General features: G+C 35.1%; 1 protein-coding gene across 2 annotated transcripts in view; it reads left to right on the top strand.

The window, feature by feature from the left end:
* The window catches only part of Lin28b (lin-28 homolog B), an 84,980-nt gene that overhangs the window by 49,969 nt on the left and 16,510 nt on the right, over positions 1 to 18,501 (top strand). Inside the window, exons 3-5 of one of the 2 annotated variants that reach the window (XM_070010537.1) lie at positions 596 to 780; positions 3,379 to 3,450; positions 5,948 to 5,989. In XM_070010537.1, the coding sequence (XP_069866638.1) occupies positions 596 to 780; positions 3,379 to 3,450; positions 5,948 to 5,989 (299 nt within the window). The remainder of the gene's footprint in view (positions 1 to 595; positions 781 to 3,378; positions 3,451 to 5,947; positions 5,990 to 18,501) is intronic. The other variant, XM_070010538.1, reaches the window with a different exon arrangement.

Below are 18,501 nucleotides of genomic sequence, written 5' to 3'. Positions count from 1 at the left end.
AATAAAAATTAATGCTTTAATAATATATCATATGGCTCTATTATAATTTATTTTATCAGTGAGATTTAATGAACATTAGATGGTTTTAATTTTTTTTAACCAGACTGCTGAGTCTATTTTGCATGAAAAATAAAAAGTTTATTTATAGCTAAGTCAAAGAATTTGTACTTTAATTTTTTTTTTTTTGTCGGTCATGGGGCCTGAACTCTGGGCCTGGGGGCTGTCCCTCAGCTCTTCAGCTCAAGACTAGCACTCTACCACTTGAGCCACAGTACCATTTCTGTTATTTTCCTGCTTATATGGTGCTGAGGAATCGAACCCAGGGCCTCATACATGGGTGGTAAGCACTCTACTGAGCCACCTTTCTAGCCCCTTGTACTTTTGTATGACCAAATTGCTTTTTTTTTTTTTAACATGTTAGTAGTTTATTCTCTCTTCGTCAGCATTGACATCATAAACATTAAATGTATACATTTCAGAGATTAAAGAAAACTATGCTTTTGTTATAGACAACTTGTAACTTGCTTTGGAAAGCTTTTTAGCCGTAATTTATAATCATAATCTCTCTTTCTCCTTGTCTCCCTACTTTTTACAGAGTAAACTTTTCATGGAAGGATTTAGAAGTTTAAAAGAAGGAGAACCAGTGGAATTCACATTTAAGAAATCTTCCAAAGGCCTTGAATCAATACGGGTAACAGGACCAGGTGGGAGTCCCTGTTTAGGAAGTGAAAGAAGACCCAAAGGGAAGACACTACAAAAAAGAAAACCAAAGGGAGATAGGTAATTATTTTACCTGGGAAAGTTCTTAGTTTGTTGTATTTGGAAAAGAGTTTTAAATTTTTCTTAATTGTTTATGTTAAAGAGTCTATATAGCTTAGGCAAAAGAAAAATGCCACCACCATGTAGTTGAATAGAATATGTCAAAAATATAGTCTGATACCACAGAATATGCTAAACTCATAAATTATTGCATAAATCACTGAACAGTCCCTTGACCATCCTTTTCTCTAGACTGTTCTGAGACCATAAATGAGAAGCTGAAGTTCCCAGCACATAGAAATGTATATCCTAAGTTTAGTAGCATTTCACTGTGAAAATACACTAACTACTTTGTCTGCTTGTATATGATAACTCACATATAGGAATTCTAAGCAGTGTAATTAACTAAAGTAATCATAACCATAGGTTTGAATTGTAGAATATATGCTATTTGAAACTTAGACTTTTTTTCACTTAATAAATCACTATTTCATGCCAATAATTAGTGCTTATATAAATTCCCAATGTAAAAATATACTAAGATTTAATTTAAATGAACAGTGCTGTTAGTAGATATTTAGATTATTATTTGTATTTTAAATTTATCAGTAGTTCTACTGAATTCTTATGTGTACATTTTTAAAAGTTATTTGAATCTGTCCTTAGATTAAATACTAGTAAAAATTCTAAGTAGATACTTAAATTTTTTTTTGATACTTATCAGCTGCTGTCTAGAACAATTAGGGTCAAAATATAACCCCTTCAAAAGTGAAACAGCTCATTGAGTCTTATTTATTAACTCTTTTTCAGTTAAATAGTATAAGAGATGTATCTCATTGTTTTTCTTCACATCTTTTGAATACTCTACATTGAGTATATTTTTATGTTTTCATTTTTTTCTTCTACAAATTGCACATTTCTTGTGTACTAGCCTTTAATATTATTGATGTTTACTTGTTATTGACATGTTTTCTCTTTCTACATTTAAAATGTGTGGCTTGGGCTGGGATGTGATCAGTGGCAAAGCGCTTGCCTAGCAAGTGCAACGTCCTGGGTTCGATCCCCAGTACCAAAAAAGAAAAGACAAAAAAATAAAATAAAATAAAATAAAATGTGTGGTTTTTATCTCAATTTTGGAACAAATAATATTTCTATTTTTTTATCTTGTGAGATTGATTTTAGTTTTAGCAATAATCATTTAAAAATATAATTGAAGTTTTGAACTTTTTATAGAAACTAGTCTGTGACTCTCCCTGATGCTACCCAAGTTTGAATTCCATCTCGCTTTCCAGCCCTACAAAGTTAAAGCATTCTAAGGACCAGATATTGTATGCCTATTATCTTAGCACTTGGGAAGCTGAAGCAGAAAGATTGTACATACAATCCCAGCCTGCTTTATATAGCAACACCTTTTGTCAAAATAAATGAAAGCTGCATTATATGGGGCAGAGTGTGTAGCTCTCTGGTACAGCACATGTGAGGCCCCGGATTTAATCCTTAGCACCCAGAAAAGCTATATACACTCCAGTTATCTATATTTTTATATCATTTTGGTTTTTTGAAAAATCTTTCCAATATGACTTATTTTTGAAGAGAGGATCTACTTTCAAGACTGCTAATAACCTCATTATCATTATAGCATTTGTTGTTTAGTCCCTACCTTCCCACTGAGTTGAAAAGGCACTGGTTTAAGAACAAATTCCACTTGTATACACATGTTTAGGAACTCATTTTGTATGGCAATAAAAGAAGTCCATGAATATGGGTGAAAGCTTAATGATGTCCTTACTGTTAAGTTGGTTCTCTGCTTTCAAACAAATGATGATGTTGATAATACTAATAGTAATAACACTATCTGCAAATACAAGGCAAAGATTAGATTCAATATTTAATGGTATACTTGTAGAATGTTTTATGTGTTTTCTCGTTTGGAATCTATAAGAGGGAGAGTAGTGGAGGCTGAGAATGGAAGCATTAAGATAGTATTATATGGGATTTTTGTCAACCATTATAAAAACTTTGATTATAGAGAAAATGGTAAGTCACAGAGAAACTTTATGTTAGAAAATAAAATAATCTGATTTACTTCCTTGTGTTTCTCATTATGACAAAAATACCTTAGAAAATCAGTTTAAATAAGCAAGGTATTCAGTTTCAGAGGTTTCATTCCATGGTTTCTTACCTCCATTGTTCTGGGCCTGTGGTGTGGTAGAGCATCATGTCATAGAGCAAAGCTCACCTTATGGCTGCTAGGAAATAGAGCAGTGGGGAAGAAAGGTCCAAGGCCTCCTGAAGTTTCTACTACTCCCCCAGTACCTCATAAACTATAAATCAGTCAGTGGATTAGTCCACTGATGATATTCAAGCTCTTATGACTCAATCACTTCTCAAGCCCTACTTCTGTACACTTTGTCTTCAACACATGAACTTTTGGGCAACATTTTAGATCCAAATCCTAATATTATTTAAAGTATCATAGTGTTATTTGGAGAGGCAAGGATGCAAGATGAAGATCAATAAGGAAAAGCATTTCCACTGATACAGGAAAGAGATGGTGGTGGTTTGGATTGGGGTGGTAGATTTGGAAGTAGTGAGCGAAAATTCCCATATGTTTTGAAGGTGGAGACGGCAGGATTTACTGATGGATCAGATGTGGACTGTGAGAGAAGAAGAGTCCAGGATGTCTCCAAGGTTTGTTTGGCCTGGGTAACAGGAAAGATGGAGGGATCCTTTACCAAAATGGGGAAGACTACAAAAGGAGTAGTAAATCAAAAGTATGGTTTGGGAAATACTTAAGTTAGAGGTCCATAATGAACATACAAGTGGAGGTATAAATCTGGCAGATGAATGCATGATACAGTGTTCTAAGGCTACAGGTAAAAATTGAGCAATATTGAGTGAAAGATGGAATTAACAGCCATAGTACTGAATGTGATCACAATCAGAGCAAGTATGCATAAAATATGATTGAACCTAGGGGGATTCCATCATAGAGGAGGAGGAAATACAAAGGGCACCAAGGAGGAAAATGGGAAGAAACTCCAAGAGGATTTTGTTTTGGAAGACAAGAAAAGAATTTCAAGGGAGGGTCAAAGAGTTGTCAGTAATGCTGATAATAAAATGATCAAGGTCTACTGATATGACCCTCTTTAGCAATATGGAAGTCATTAGTGAAGTTGCTGGTAGGAATGTAAACTTACGTGGTGGTGTTTGTTCAGCAGAGGGAAAGAAGAAGAATCAAAGATAGTAAGTAGATAATTTTGGAGTGAAATTTTCCAATAAGTGGGAACAGAAAATGAAATTATAGAATGTTTATGTGCTGGTTTGTAATGATCCAGTAAAGGAAAGATTTATCATGCAGGAGAGAGGACAGTTGTTGGATTGATTTCTTAAAGTGAATGTGAAGACTAGAGTTTAAACCACAATGTAGAGTCAGTTTTGAAGATAGATGGCACACTGTTCAAAACTTGGGCAAAGCACAGGATATACCTGTGGATATACCTGGTTAGGTAGTCACAAAGGTGAGAATTCTTACCATTATTTATTATTTGTTTAATGAAATTTTCAGCTAGGTTCTGAAGTGAGAGTGACAGTAGAAAAGGAGGGTTGGGTCTTACTGAGAAAAAAGGTATACACTGGAGAAAGAATTCCAGGTTGCACCAAAGACCCATTTTAGATTAGTATACAGGAATTTAAAATAAAGTGACTTTTTTCTCATTGTTTACTTCATAGCTTGAACTGTGAAATAGACATTTCAAAGGATTTATCCAGTTGGGGTTTTCCTAGTTGAGAATGGCAGAGAGAAGCAAGGATACTGAAGATGAAGAGAACAGTTATTATGATAATGATATGATATGAACTGAATATGTGAAGACATAGTAGTTAGGCTTATATTGGGGTAGATTGCAGTGGAGTTAAAAGAATTCTTGCAGTTGGGTTAGTAAAAGGAATAGTATGATAAAATAGAAGGTGGTGCTGGTCAGAAGTGAATAACTACTCCAGTGCTGTTGCTTATTGAATATCTTATTGTGGTTAAGGTTTTGCTCTACTTGCTATTTAGTGATTTCCAACTTTAAAAGTTTGGAAAGCCTGTAATCTTTCTCAGTAGAATTATCTTAAATTGCAGCTTGGGTTGCTAATCCCAAGTGCCACATGCCACTTTTTATATAACACTGTCAACATGCAATAAAATACTCAAATAAACATGGAGACTTCTGCATAGAAACGGAAACAATGAGAATCCAAAATTTGACGGTGTTAAAACAAGATGTGGCAATAGAACAATGTTTTGCTTCATAAATGACTTAATTCCCTAACTTTACAGACTTTAGAGAGATTTGATAACTTTCTTGAATTCTTTGGAAGATGTTAACTATGTCTCTATGTCCTTGCACGGTTTTAGTAATGGCAATAAAACTTAAATTTAGATTTCATGGTTATTAGAGTAACTATGGAAAGTTACAAAATATTCTGGATTCTTATATTTCCATTTGCTTACTTTTCCCTATATTTTTCTTCATGTTTTATCAATTTCATTGATATATAATTTTATTGTATTTTACTGGATTTCAAGAATTCTGCTCTTGGACTAATTTGTTATGCTGGTTTTTCCTGATACCTTATGTAGTATTGTTACTTCCTATCATTTTATTTTACTTTTACTTTGTGTTGTGAAGTTGTTAGAATATAAGAAAGTAGGAAAAACGTTGCGCTCGACACTCATATACACTGATGTCTGATAAATAATTAGAAACATTTTTAGGGAATAGTATATTATAAATATATACTTTATCTTATAATACTTTATCTTTAGCATCTTTATAAAATTAATATAATAGTTTCTCTAAGAGCACCCCAAAAATACCAGTTATATGCTAAAATTTGTTCTCTAAAACTTTCTTTTATATCCTTCTTTTTCAAACCAGAATCCAGTTGAAGAACATGACTTATTTCCATTTTACATGTCTTAAATCTCTTCTCACCTAGAACAGCACCTGTGTGATTTCATGACATGAACTTGTTGAGGAGCCTAGACTGCTTGTCTTGAAGAATATGTCATGTCATTCCAGTATATTTAAACTTGCTTCTCTTATTCCTGCATTGCCTATAAATTAGAAGTACTATGCTAAATTTTTTGAACTTGACTCTAACAAAATCCTTTCTATCTTACTTTCCATTTATGTCTAAGGGCTACAGGAGCTAGTCAACACCAAGATGAATCCAGCTCAGAGTGAGTTTGCATACTAGTTTGTTTTGTAATTACGAGGTATTTCACCTTTGGCAAGAATATCCTGAAGTAATGCTGTGTTCACTCTGTCTCCTTTCAAGTGGCACACAGTTTTGAACTTTTCACATTCATAATGATAATTAGCTTTGACATCATGGTCAAGATGGCATAAACCAAGCCTTTTCACTTTACAATTATTTTCATTTTTATAATTAGTATATATTTTGTGAGGAAATAGTTAACTCTCTCTCATCATTTTATTATTTTTAAAATTATGTTAATCAGAACCATATCTTTCTATTTTCCTCAAAGGTTTAAAATGTGTATTTCTTATGTGTGTGCCAGTCCTGGAGCTTGAACTCAAGCCCTGGACACTCTCGCTGAGCTTAAATGCTCAAGGCTATCGCTCTACCACTTGAGCCACAGCTCCATTTCCAGCTTTTTTTGGTAGTTAATTGGAGAGTCTCAAGGACTTTTCTGTGTGTTGACTTTGAACCTCATTCCTCAGATCTCAGCCTCCTGCGTAGCTAGGATTATAGGCATAAGCCACCCACCATTGGCTTGTTTAGTGTTATTGGCTTTTTTTTTTTGTGTGCTCAGATTTCCTAAATTTGGCTACTAGTATCTCAGAGCTACTAGTAGCTAGTAGTCTAGGTCCTGTATCATTTAATAGGCTCCTGGCATATTTTACTTAATTATCCATGTAAGATACTTTCATACTCAATAATTTCTAAAACATTTGAAATAATTATTTTAGGGTTTGGGATATAGATCAGTGGTAAAGCTGTTCCCAGGCATACACCACAGGCCTTGGTCTCAGTCCCTAGTATGGATGATGATGATGATGATGATGATGATGATGATGATGATGATGATGATGATGATGATGATGGTGGTGGTGGTGGTGGTGGTGGTGGTGGTGGTGGTGGTGGTGGTGATGATGATGATAATACTGATTTTGTTTGCTAAAATACTAGAAAGCTAGAATTCTGGTTAACTCTTGTTAAAAGAAGAAAGAAACACTGGTTTATTTGTGTACATTTTGTTTGTAATATTGATGCATTTATTTCTTTCAAGTATACAATATGGGCCAGTTTGTTTTTGGAACACAGTTCCATAAATTTTAATGTTTACACATTCATGTAGTCACCACTATAATCTGTACTCAGAATAGTCTATTGCCCTCTTACTTATCCCTCGCCCATAATGCCTGACAACCCTGTTCTTTCTCTCTCTGTTTTTTTTTCTTTGGTTGGTTGTGGGCCTGAACTCTGGGCCTGGGTGCTGTCCCTCAGCTCTTCAGCTCAAGGCTAGCGCTCTACCACTTGAGCCACAGCGCCACTTCTGGCTTTTTTCTTTTTTGCTTATGTGGTGCTGAGGAATCGAACCCAGGGCCTCATGCCTGCAAGGCAAGTGCTCTACCACTGAGTCACCTTCCCAGCCCTGTTCTTTCTCATTTTAGTTGTCTTAGTGTAAATTGCATATGAAGAAATCATGTGCTATGTAGGCTTTTGAAATTAGATTTTCAGTCAGCATAAAGCCTTTCAAATTAACATAAAATGTTAAGTGTATAAGTAGTTCATCCTTTTTTTTTTTTTTGTACTGCTGAGTAGTATTCCATTAGGAAGATGTGACATTCTATATCCATCAGTTGAAGGGTATTTTGTATACTTTCCAGGTATAGTAGTTGGAACAGAATAATACAGAGATTTTCATAGGTTTGTGTGAACCTTAGTTTCTATTTTTGGAGTGGGATTGTTGGCTTTTATGGTCATTGGTATTTATTTAATTTTATTAAGAAACTATCAAATTGTTTTCCAGGGTGATTGTGCTATTTTGTATTCTTACAAGCATTACATTAAGAGTTCTACCTGCTGTTTATCTAGGCCAGTATTTGGTATTGTCACTTTGTTTTTTGTGTTTATATTTTTAATTGTGACCATTCTAACAGCTATGCAGTGATTGCCGTAGTTTACTTTTTCTGGGGGTTGGGGGGTGTCATAGGGCTTGAACTCTGGGCCTGGGCACTGTCCCTGAGCTCTTCAGCTCAAGATGAGCATTCTACCACTTAAGCCATAGTGCCACTATTCCAGTTTTCTGGTGGTTCATTGGAGAAAAGTGTCTTATGGACTTTCCTGCCCAGGCTGGCTTTGAACTGCGATCCTCAGAACTCAGCCTCCTCAGTAGCTAGGATTACAGGCGTGAGCCACCAGGGCCTGGCTCATGGTTTACTTTTAATTTCCCAAATAGCTACTGATGTTGAACATGTGATGTCATCTTTATATCCTCTGGTTAAATGTCTGTGTCTTTCCCTTTTTTAAAAAAACTGAATTGTGGGCTGGGAAGGTGGCTCAGTGGTAGAGCGCTTGCCTTGCATGCATGAGGCCCTGGGTTCGATTCCTCAGTACCACATAAGCAGAAAAAAAAAAGCCGGAAGTGGCGCTGTGGCTAAAGTGGTAGAGTGCTAAGCCTTGAGCTGAAGAGCTGAGGGACAGTGCCCAGGCCCAGAGTTCAGGCCCCACGACCGGATCCAAAACAAAAAACCTGAATTGTTTGTCTTTTTATTGTTGCACTTTGAGAGTTTTTTATATATGTTGTGGATACAACATATGTGATGTGCAAATATTTTCTATGACTTATCTTTCCAATCACTTAAATATCTCTTCCAGAGCAAAATTTGTTGTTTTTTTTTTTTTGGGGGGGGGGTCCGGTCATGGGGCCTGAACTCTGGGCCTGGGCACTGTCCCTCAGCTCTTCAGCTCAAGGCTAGCGCTCTACCACTTGAGCCACAGCGCCACTTCCGGCTTTTTTTCTTATGTGGTGCTGAGGAATTGAACCCAGGGCCTCAGGCATGCAAGGTAAGCGCTCTACCACTGAGCCAACTTCCCAGCCCCAGAGCAAAATTTGTTTCTTTTCTTTTCTTCATTTTTTGGTGGTACTGGAGGTTAAACTTAGGGCTACATGCTTGCTAGGCAGGCACTTTAGTACTGGAACCCTGCCTCAGTCTTTTTTGTGTTAATCATTTTTTGAGATAGGGTGTATATTTATATCCAGTCAGTCTGGATTTCGATCCTTCTGTTTATGCCTCCATAGCCTACATGACAGGCATGTTACCACTATTTCCAGACTTTTACTGAATGTGAAGGGATCTCCTGAATTTTTGTCTGGGCTGACCAGGAGCTATAAGTTGTGCTTTGTAGCCACTGTGTTAGCTTGACTCTTCAAAAAAAAATTTTTTTTATTTGATGTCATGTTGAAGAATTTTTGAGAGCATGACTCAAGTGGTAGAGTGCCTGCCTAGCAAGCTCAAGGTTCTCAGATTATATCTCAGTACCACCAAAAAAAATTCCTTACCATGTTTTCTCTAGTGCATTTACAATTTGCATTTATATCAATGATCCATTTAGAGTTACTAGTTTTGTATAAGGATTAGGTCAAGATTTATTTTTGCTTATGAATATGGCTTTTAAAAAAAGAACGTGTGTGTGTATGTGCGTATGGTTGTGTGCGTGTGCGTGCGCGTGTGTGCGTGTGTGTGTGTGTGTGTGTGTGTGCGTGTGTGTGTGTGTGTGTCCTGGCCCTTGAGCTTGAAATCAGGACCTTGGCACTGTGCCTTAGCTTTCTTGCTCAAAGCCAGCACTCTTCTACTTAAACCACAGCTCTACTTCCAGCTTTTTTGGTGGTCAATTGGAAATAAGAGTCTCATGGATTTCTTAACCAGTCTATTTTTGAATTACAGTCCTCAGATCTCAGCCTCCTGAGTAGCTAGGATTACAGATGACAGATGTGAGCCACTGCTGCCCAGCTTTCTGACAGTGTTTTTAGGTTGGAAACTTTAATTGGTTATTTCAAATTAAAAATGCAAACTTTATAAAGATTTTAAGAAATGAAATTAACATGCTTAACATTCAGAATATGGTGTCATCACTCTGGAGAATTTGCTTATTTCTGACTTTTTTTTTTTTGGGTCCGGTCGTGGGGCCTGAACTCGGCCTGAGCTCTGTCCCTCAGTTCTTCAGCTCAAGGCTAGCTCTACCACTTGAGCCACAGCATCACTTCTGGCTTTTTTACTTTTTGCTTATGTGCTGCTGAGGAATTGAACCCAGGGCCTCAAGCATGCAAGGCAAGCACTCTACCAATGAGCTACCTCCTTCCCAGCCCCTATTTCTGACGTTTTTGTATAAGGTTACAATCATTTTGTGAAAAATGTTATTTTTGTAACAAGATGTTATGTTTGAAGATTACGCCTTAATTACAAGTACACTAGTTTTTTAACAGAGAAAGTGGATGCTTTTATAATTGTGTTAAAATTCAGCTTGCCTGATAATAAACAAAAAAAAATTCTCAAGTGATAGAGCCAGATTCAGAATATGCTAAATATTCATTCCATTTAACAAAAAGTTAGAAATTTCCATTTAAAAAATTTTTAATTTCTAGGTCTAGTTACCTAATAATAGTAAACATATTGTTTTATCTTAAAACTTCTACAGTTAAAAGTTCTCTTAGAAAATGTACTCATTGGGGAGGGGGGAGGCGGGGAAGGGAAGTGAAGGGTAAACAAAGGAGGAGGCTGCAATGCTTGGTAAGAAATGTATGCATTATCCTGCCCATGTAATTGTAGCCCCTCTGTACAGTATGTTCTCAAATAAAATAAAATATAATTAAAAAAAATATTACATTTAGAGCCAAAAAAAAAAAAAAAAGAAAATGTACTCATTATCTTGCCCATGTAATTGTAACCCCTTTGTGCAGTATTTTCACAATAAAAAAGAAAAAAAGTTCTCTTAGAAATTCAAATGAAATAATTTTAGACTTACTTTTTCTTTTTAGTTTTTATGTTCATTTTCAAAAGAATAAAGAGATTTAAAAGCCATATAGAGCCTTTTTTTTAAGAATTTTTTATTATTGTGAAGATACTGTACAGAGAGGTTACAATTACATGGGCAAGATAATGAGTACATTTCTTATCAAGCATTGTAGCTTCCTCCTTTGTTTCCCCTTCCCATCCTCCCCCCATCCCCCCTAGAGCCTTCTTTATAATAAAATGAATATTGTTGTTGATGAAAGAATTGTGGGTTTCTTCTAAAACTATCATATATTTAGTACCTTTTCCCTTAAAACACACACAATATACTAGGAGGATAACAAAGTAGCTTCTTATTTATTGTGGGAGAGGGTAGTGAGATAAATTATTTGCCATTAATTCATTTTTAGTATTTGTATGAAATAATCATTTGAGTATATAACATCTAATTAAATAGTTATATAAAATACTGTTTATATTAGTGACTATTTTGAAGGAATGAAGGAATCTAGTCTGGAGGTGTTTATTCAGACTAAATTATTTTAGTCCTTAGTAATGAGTGAATAAAATAACTTTTAAGAGCATCTGAAGTGCATGCTTATGTGATTGATATATACATTGGGTATATACATACAGCTTTGGAGTTTTGTTTAGTTTATGATTTCTCATTTTACCTCCTTTTAAAAAATTCTTTTTCCTCTAGGGTAGTGACTATAGTCTTTGTTCTCCTTAATCTTCCATGTCTTTTGACCCAACCACATACTCCAAGAAGTGCTATTCACAATAAGGAAAGTTTTCTTTTCAGCAACGTTGACTTGACATTTTTTAATAACTTAGAAAAGAATACAATGTTCTGCTTTCATTTCATTATGTGTAATATTTAATCTGCATAATTGCTTTAGCAGATGAGTAAGCTTTTTGATATTCTATACAAGTCAAAGTAGTAATGTATTTTTTAAAGAAAGGTTAATAATAATTGGCATTACTACTTTTGATGTGGAAGTGTAAGGTTCCTTTTATTTGACCATATTTGAAAGACTTATTATCCTTTATAATGTACTCTTTATACTTAAAGATGATTGTTGACATCCCTGGTAGTCTAATGTTAAACTGGTACATTATAATGTACCATCATTTCAGGTCAGAAAGGGTAGGGTGAACATAGGGTGAAGCTAATTATATATTATATGATCAGAATGGCCTTTCTTTTTTTTCTTTTTTTTAAGAAATTAGAAATGTTTGATAGTAAAACTATTTTTACAAGGCCATAATTTTGTGAGTTCAAATCTTAGAATTTTCAACAAGGTTTGGGGAGTCATAAGGTTTTTGCTTCAGGGATTATAAAGATGTACTTAGAGCAGGGTAACTGTGGTCACACCTCTAGCTACTCAGGAAGCTGAGATCTGCATATATATCATGGTTCAAAGCCAGTCTGGGCAGGAAATCCCTAAGACTCTTATCTCCAATTAACCATCAAAAAGCCAGAAATGTAGCTGTATCTCATGTGGTAGAACTCTAGCCTTGAGCAAAAAGCTCAGGGACAGCTTCCAGGCTGGGAGTTCACTTCCAGGAGTGGCATGTGTGTGCATGCACATGCGTGCACACTAATACACACGCACACATACACACAGACACAATGTATTTAAGCTTTCTTTATTAGAGGATTAAATACTTGGTTTCTTACAATGAAAAATATTCCATAGAATCCTCCTTCACTCTTGGATCAAATGAGTTTGAAATTAACTAGCAGTGGTCCTGTCCCTACCTCCAATGTCTGCAGCAATATCATTCTTTTCATTTGCTAGCTCAGTGGTATAATTTGAAGTTTTCTAGTGACTATATACTTGGGAAATCTAGGGTTGTATGTTTTGAAATCTTCATAATATACCTGAGAATAATAATTAGGTTCATGGTGTTATTTTATTAAGGGTTGTCTGTTTTACTTTAACATAAAATCTGTTCAGTAATTTTATTTTCATGTATATTTTATTCCTGAATCTGTTTCCAAATGAAAAATTAAAATGCTAGTGAAGTGCTAGAGATATTTGAGAAATGTAAATCAACAAATTCCAATAAATAACTGTTTCACCCTGATACTTGTATGATTAGATTAAGGAATTTGCTGTTCAGTAGGTTCCTATTGTGGCAGAAAAATCTCTCAGGCATGAATTGATAGTCCAGATCCTTTGAGGTCTGTCTATTCTGACCTATGACCCCTATTCTTACAAGGTCAAAGTCTGAGGGCAGGAGATTAAGGCAGTTTAAAGACTGGAATGGTAAATGGAATGGAAAAATTAGCCAGCACATTTTGGTTGCAAAACATCAAAGTCATCAAGTAGTTTACTTATTTTAAACCTGGCTTATGGGCATAAGAAGCTAATTTTACTGTGTTCGTTGCCAGAAAAAAAAATTATACCCATAATTCACTTTAATTTATATTATACTGTTTAATTTATATTATACTGTTTACATATAAACAGTAACTTTAAACTGTTATAATATTATAAATTAAGTTCAGCAAAACATCAGGAAATATAAAAATAGTTGGTCACAATATCAGTATGTTGTAATCTGTTTGCAGTTTAAATGCTCTATTTAAATTGAGAAAAGATTTTAGTTTTTCCTATGAAATATTTATCAACAGTGTTGATTAAAAATATATATGTATATGTACATATATATATCTACACCACCTTATAATTTGAAGTGACTGAGGATTTAACCGTAATTACATAGTTTTAAAATATTTTAATAGGTGGAAAATAGAATAGGCAAATTGACCAGGTAGAAACAATTTGTCCCTTTATTTCTCCTTTGCCCTTTTGCTCTTTAAAATTTTGTATCTTACCTGTTCCTTATGCCTCTTAATTATATGCTTTTCATTGTAACTCCAAAAATGTAGACCAGGAAATGTTCCTCTTTAATTCCTTTGTGTTGGTCCCATGTAAGAAATTCCCCACAATCCTTTTTTTTTTTTTTTTACATTTGTTGTATCCTGGACAGCTGTGAATTTGCATCTTCTGCTTTCTACTAATGACTAGCTAGGATGGCTGTTGAATAATTGAACTGTTGCATACAAGTTTTCATTCATCAATGTAGAGAGTTAGGAAATAAAACCAATAGAATAGCCAAGTGTCTTTAATTCTTCTGAGTTTTTTTAATTCTATCCCCAAATTTCCTTATTATAGACCTAATTTTGAGATGGTTTTCCTAACCTTTTCTTATGATTATTTGGCCAGAGATCTTTAATGAGGCAATTATGGTTGTTTCCTTCGTTCACATTATCTTAGCAGATGCTCTCCCTGCTGTGACCTCTGTTCAGACCATGCAGACAATGTGCCATTCTCATCACCCTCTGCCAGACATTGTGTGGGCTGGCTTCATTTTGGTATTGCATAGGTCTCCCAAGATGCCTGATGGGAAAAGACAGAAGCCAAGTGACAAATAAGCAGGATTTGAGGTTGATTTTTTTTTTCATCCTAAGCATAATAAATAGTAAAATAATGCGGGGGGTGAGGGGGAGAGGAAGAGGGGAAGAGCGTTCCAGAAGCAGCCCTAAAAACATTACAAGCAGAAATTAAGGATTTAAAAAGTAACATTATTTCACATTCTTCCTTTGGATGATAGCTCTAGTTAACAAAAAAAAAGAGAGATCAAATATTTATTGTATGGTTTTAGTGTAAAGGTCTTGTGAGAATTGGGTAATATTTTAAAACTTTGAGATCTTTTCAAAAGGGAATGAGTTTAGCCTCTAATAATAAGTATGCATGTTTTAAATCAACATTGTGCATTGTTTAAAATATCACTTCTGAAGTTTAAGCTTAAATTCTCTTGTATTCTTTGTTCTATCTATGGTGTCTAATTTGTTTCTGTGAAAACAGGATAAGGAATAATCAAGTTGAAGGGTAATTAACAGAAAGTTTCTGCATTAATGTAGCTAAATCCTTGCACTGAAATAGCAGTTCTGTGCTGCAGTCCAAGCAGGAAGGTGGGGCAAGGGGCACAGCCTTTATTCTCCATTAAGAAGGATGAGTCAAACTCTGTTTTGAGAAAGTGGAACAGCCTATACAATGGGTCTTCCATTTTTGTACTACAATTTTAATTTTCTTAATTTGGATAAACAGATTAACAGCAAAGACTTGAGCCCATAAAGAGATTGTTATTTTTGTTGGTATTATAGGACTACTGTATGTTAAAATTTAAGCAGTATGTAAATTAGTGTCTTGCATTTATCACTAAGAAGTAGAATTAAGTGAAGCAGCTTATCTTTTTTGTAAGTTCTCATTTATAAACAATGAAAGTACTAGTTTAAATGTATTTCTTATAACATCAGAAAACAAGGATTAAGGCAGGCATGATGGTGACACATTTTTTTTCTTTTTTTCTTTTTCTTTTTCAATGTTAGGGATCATTTCTATGGGTTGCCTACCTAGATAAGCAGTTTTACCACATCCCCAGCCTGGTCACATAAGTATTAAATTTTATTTTAATCATGGGAAGGATAAAGTGTTTTCTTTTATTAAAACAAAATCCAGAATAAGGCAAGGAAGAACTCAATAATTATGGTTTCTAAAATGCTTCAAGTTTAGTTTTACCTTATTGAAATACAGATTAATAAAGAACAAAATCATATGTCTTCCTTGTTTTGTTTTCCTTTCTTTCCCTTTTTCCTTCCCATCTTTTTCTTATCTCCCTTCTTTTTCCCTTTTTGTTTCTCTCTCTTATTTTATCCTTGCCTCTCTTCCCTTTCCCTTTTTACCTCCCCTTTTCTTCCCTTTGTTGCCTTGTCTGTCTTCTTTTTCAAATGAATCCAGGTCAAGCACTGGCTATCTCTATCTGTCTGTCTGTCTATCTATCTATCTATCTATCTATCTCTATCTGTCTGTCTATCTTCAGAATTCAAACTCTCAAGACTCAATATTTGAAAAGCATGCAGGACATTAAAAAAGGCCAGGGAAAACTGAAAGTTGTCCCTGGAGAGATACTTACAAACCATTGCCTCTGGCTACAGCCTCTGTAGATTTGCAAAGAGCTTTGACTGGCTGCTGTTGGCTACCAGGACTAATAGTGGTGAATGTGTGTCCATCTGTTAACCATATCTGAACATGTAGATAAGAATAATAACTTCTGCTTTACTCCCCCCACTCCTCCCTACCCCTAGCCCTGGGATTTGAATTCAGAGCCAAGGCACTGTCCCTGAGTGTTTTTGGCTCAAGGATAGTGCTCTATCACTTGAGCCACAGCACTACCTCTGGCTTTTTGTTGGTTAATTGGAGATAATAATCTCATGGACTTTACTGCCCAGGCTGGGTTTGAACCTTGATCCTCAGTTCTCAGCCTCCTGAATAGCTGAGATTACAGGGATAGCCACCCATGACAGTGCTTCTGCTTTATCTTTCAGGACTTGAATAAATTCCTCCTGGCTCAGTCTAACCTGGAACTGTTCATGAAGGGAAATACAGCTGTTAGCACAATAAAAACAAAGCTAGAAAAATGTAAGATAGGGGACAAAATATACTTGAAATGTGGTCCTTGGACCAAGAGTAGCATCACATGGGATCTTTTTAGAAATTTGCATTCTAAGACTTCATCACAGACTTGTTCTGAAGTGTGGATCTTAGTTACCAAGTAGTGTGTGTGTGTGTGTGTGTGTGTGTGTGTGTGTGTGTGTGTGTGTGTGTGTGTGTGTGTGTGTGTGTGTGTGTGTGTGTGTGTGTGTGTGTGTGTGTGTGTGTGTGTGTGTGTGTGTGTGTACCCAACAAACCTTCTAGGTAATTTTGATATACTCTGAAGTTTGAGAGCCACTGGCTCAAAAAGGGACAATGAAGTTATTGACTCCATAATTTATAATTCTAGAAATTGAGGTAGTAGTTTCTGGTACATATGGATTTAAGTACTCAATCTCATTGTCAGGAGGAATATAATTCCAGCAATTTCAACAGAAGCCCAAGATTGATTTCATTGACATAGCATAGAATGTGATACTCTGATTTTCCAGACATGAATCATTTGTTCACAAATTTGTTCACTCTTTGTGCTAGTAGAATTAAAAATAGGATAGAGATGATTTTTGAAAATAAAATAAAATTATTCTAAGAAGAGATACAAAGTGGAAGTAGGTAGAAACAACTGACATCCATATAACAATGCTATTTAAAGTGTCCATTCTGCAACTTGTTACCAGACAGGAGTACATGCTGTAGCATATAATTCCTTCATCAAACCATCTGCCTACAGAAAGTTTTACTTGTCCTGAGTATTCATTTTTTCTTATGTTTACAGGTTTTTTTTGTTACCTATTGACATGTTTCTTCTTTATATGCTGCTTTTTATTTTTCTGTAAATCTATTTCAACTGTCAGTGCTCCTAAACTGAATTTTAAAGTATCTTTTCTCTTGGTGTTTCTATTTCTTGTCTTACTTTTTCTTGTAAGATCTTTTTGAACATTGAGTTCATCCAGAATATTGAGTGAGCTCTCAGGTTTTCCTTACTGTTTTAATTTTTAGTTCTTTTGACCAGTTTGTGGTAAACCTCTCTTCAGATGTCATTGGGAACCACATTTTCACAAGTGCATCTTTCTCAGGTTATTTTGTCTCTCTAGTTGGGATTGTTTTTTAAAATCCTTAACATGAAACTAGAAATGGCTTTTACCTCTCTTGAGGAGAAAACAAGTAATGTAAGAGTAGGAAAAATAATCTAAGTGCACAGGATAAACTAATTACTGGGCATCCATAAGATATGCACATTATTAAGCAATTTAGTTTTCTCTTTCCATTGTTTGAAAGAGGAAACAATAAAGAGGAAAATAGTCATTTCATTGCATGTTTTTTGCTTTTCTTTTTGTCTGCTCCATCTCTTCTGGCACTCCAACTCACGAGGACTGAATTCTGGCAGGAATGACCTCCAATATGGTAGAGATGCTTATTAACACTCACAATTAAAGAAAGAAATTTCATTTATATTTATATTTGGAAATATATAGTTTACAATGCATTTTTAAATGTCTCTTTTGAGGTCAGCAGTAACCATGTGAATTAACATTTATCTATAAAGACAGATTTGGAGAGGGTGAAACATAACTAGAATGAGAAAAATCAGAGATGAAATTAAAAAAATTTTTTAAATCACCTGGTTTATGGGCTAAACTTTCCACTTTTAGGTTTTTGGTGATGATTTTAAGCTCCACCCTCCTTCCACTGTAAGATCAGAGTTTTTTAAAACATTTACAAATTGTAATATACATATATATGTAGTAATTTTTGCTTCCCCTTTCTTTTCCATGCCAGCTGCTTGAAGCATGTCATTCAGATTTCCACTTGTCTGTCACTGTTGCCATTCATCTACCTGGCATGGTTTCTGTCTCTGCATCTATACTCACTTTGTCATAACTTTAAGAGCCTTGTAGCCAAGCCAACTCCTGTCCAAAGTCATCCTTATTCTTCCTACTAGTTGTGATTGAAACACTTTGCCAAGTTCTATATTTTGCTTTTTCTTTTTTTCTTGTTGGTGGTAATGAGGATTGAGCCTAGAGTTAGTGAGTAGCAGGACAAAGATTGTTTGAGGATGTCCTGCCACTGAGATATACCCCACCCATTCTTAGTTCTTGAGACCAGATCTCACCAAGTTTCCCAGGCTGGCTTTGAACTTAAACTTTTGCCACAGCCTTCTAGGCACCTGGAATTCAGTGCTACCATCATTACCAACATACCCA

The sequence above is a fragment of the Dipodomys merriami genome, unplaced genomic scaffold (assembly GCF_024711535.1).
Source record: "Dipodomys merriami isolate MVZ:Mamm:240054 unplaced genomic scaffold, mDipMer1.0.p SCAF_8, whole genome shotgun sequence".
Classification (NCBI taxonomy): Eukaryota; Metazoa; Chordata; class Mammalia; order Rodentia; family Heteromyidae; genus Dipodomys; species Dipodomys merriami.
Note: the sequence above shows the minus strand (reverse complement) of the source record. Positions and strands in the feature narration are given on the sequence as shown.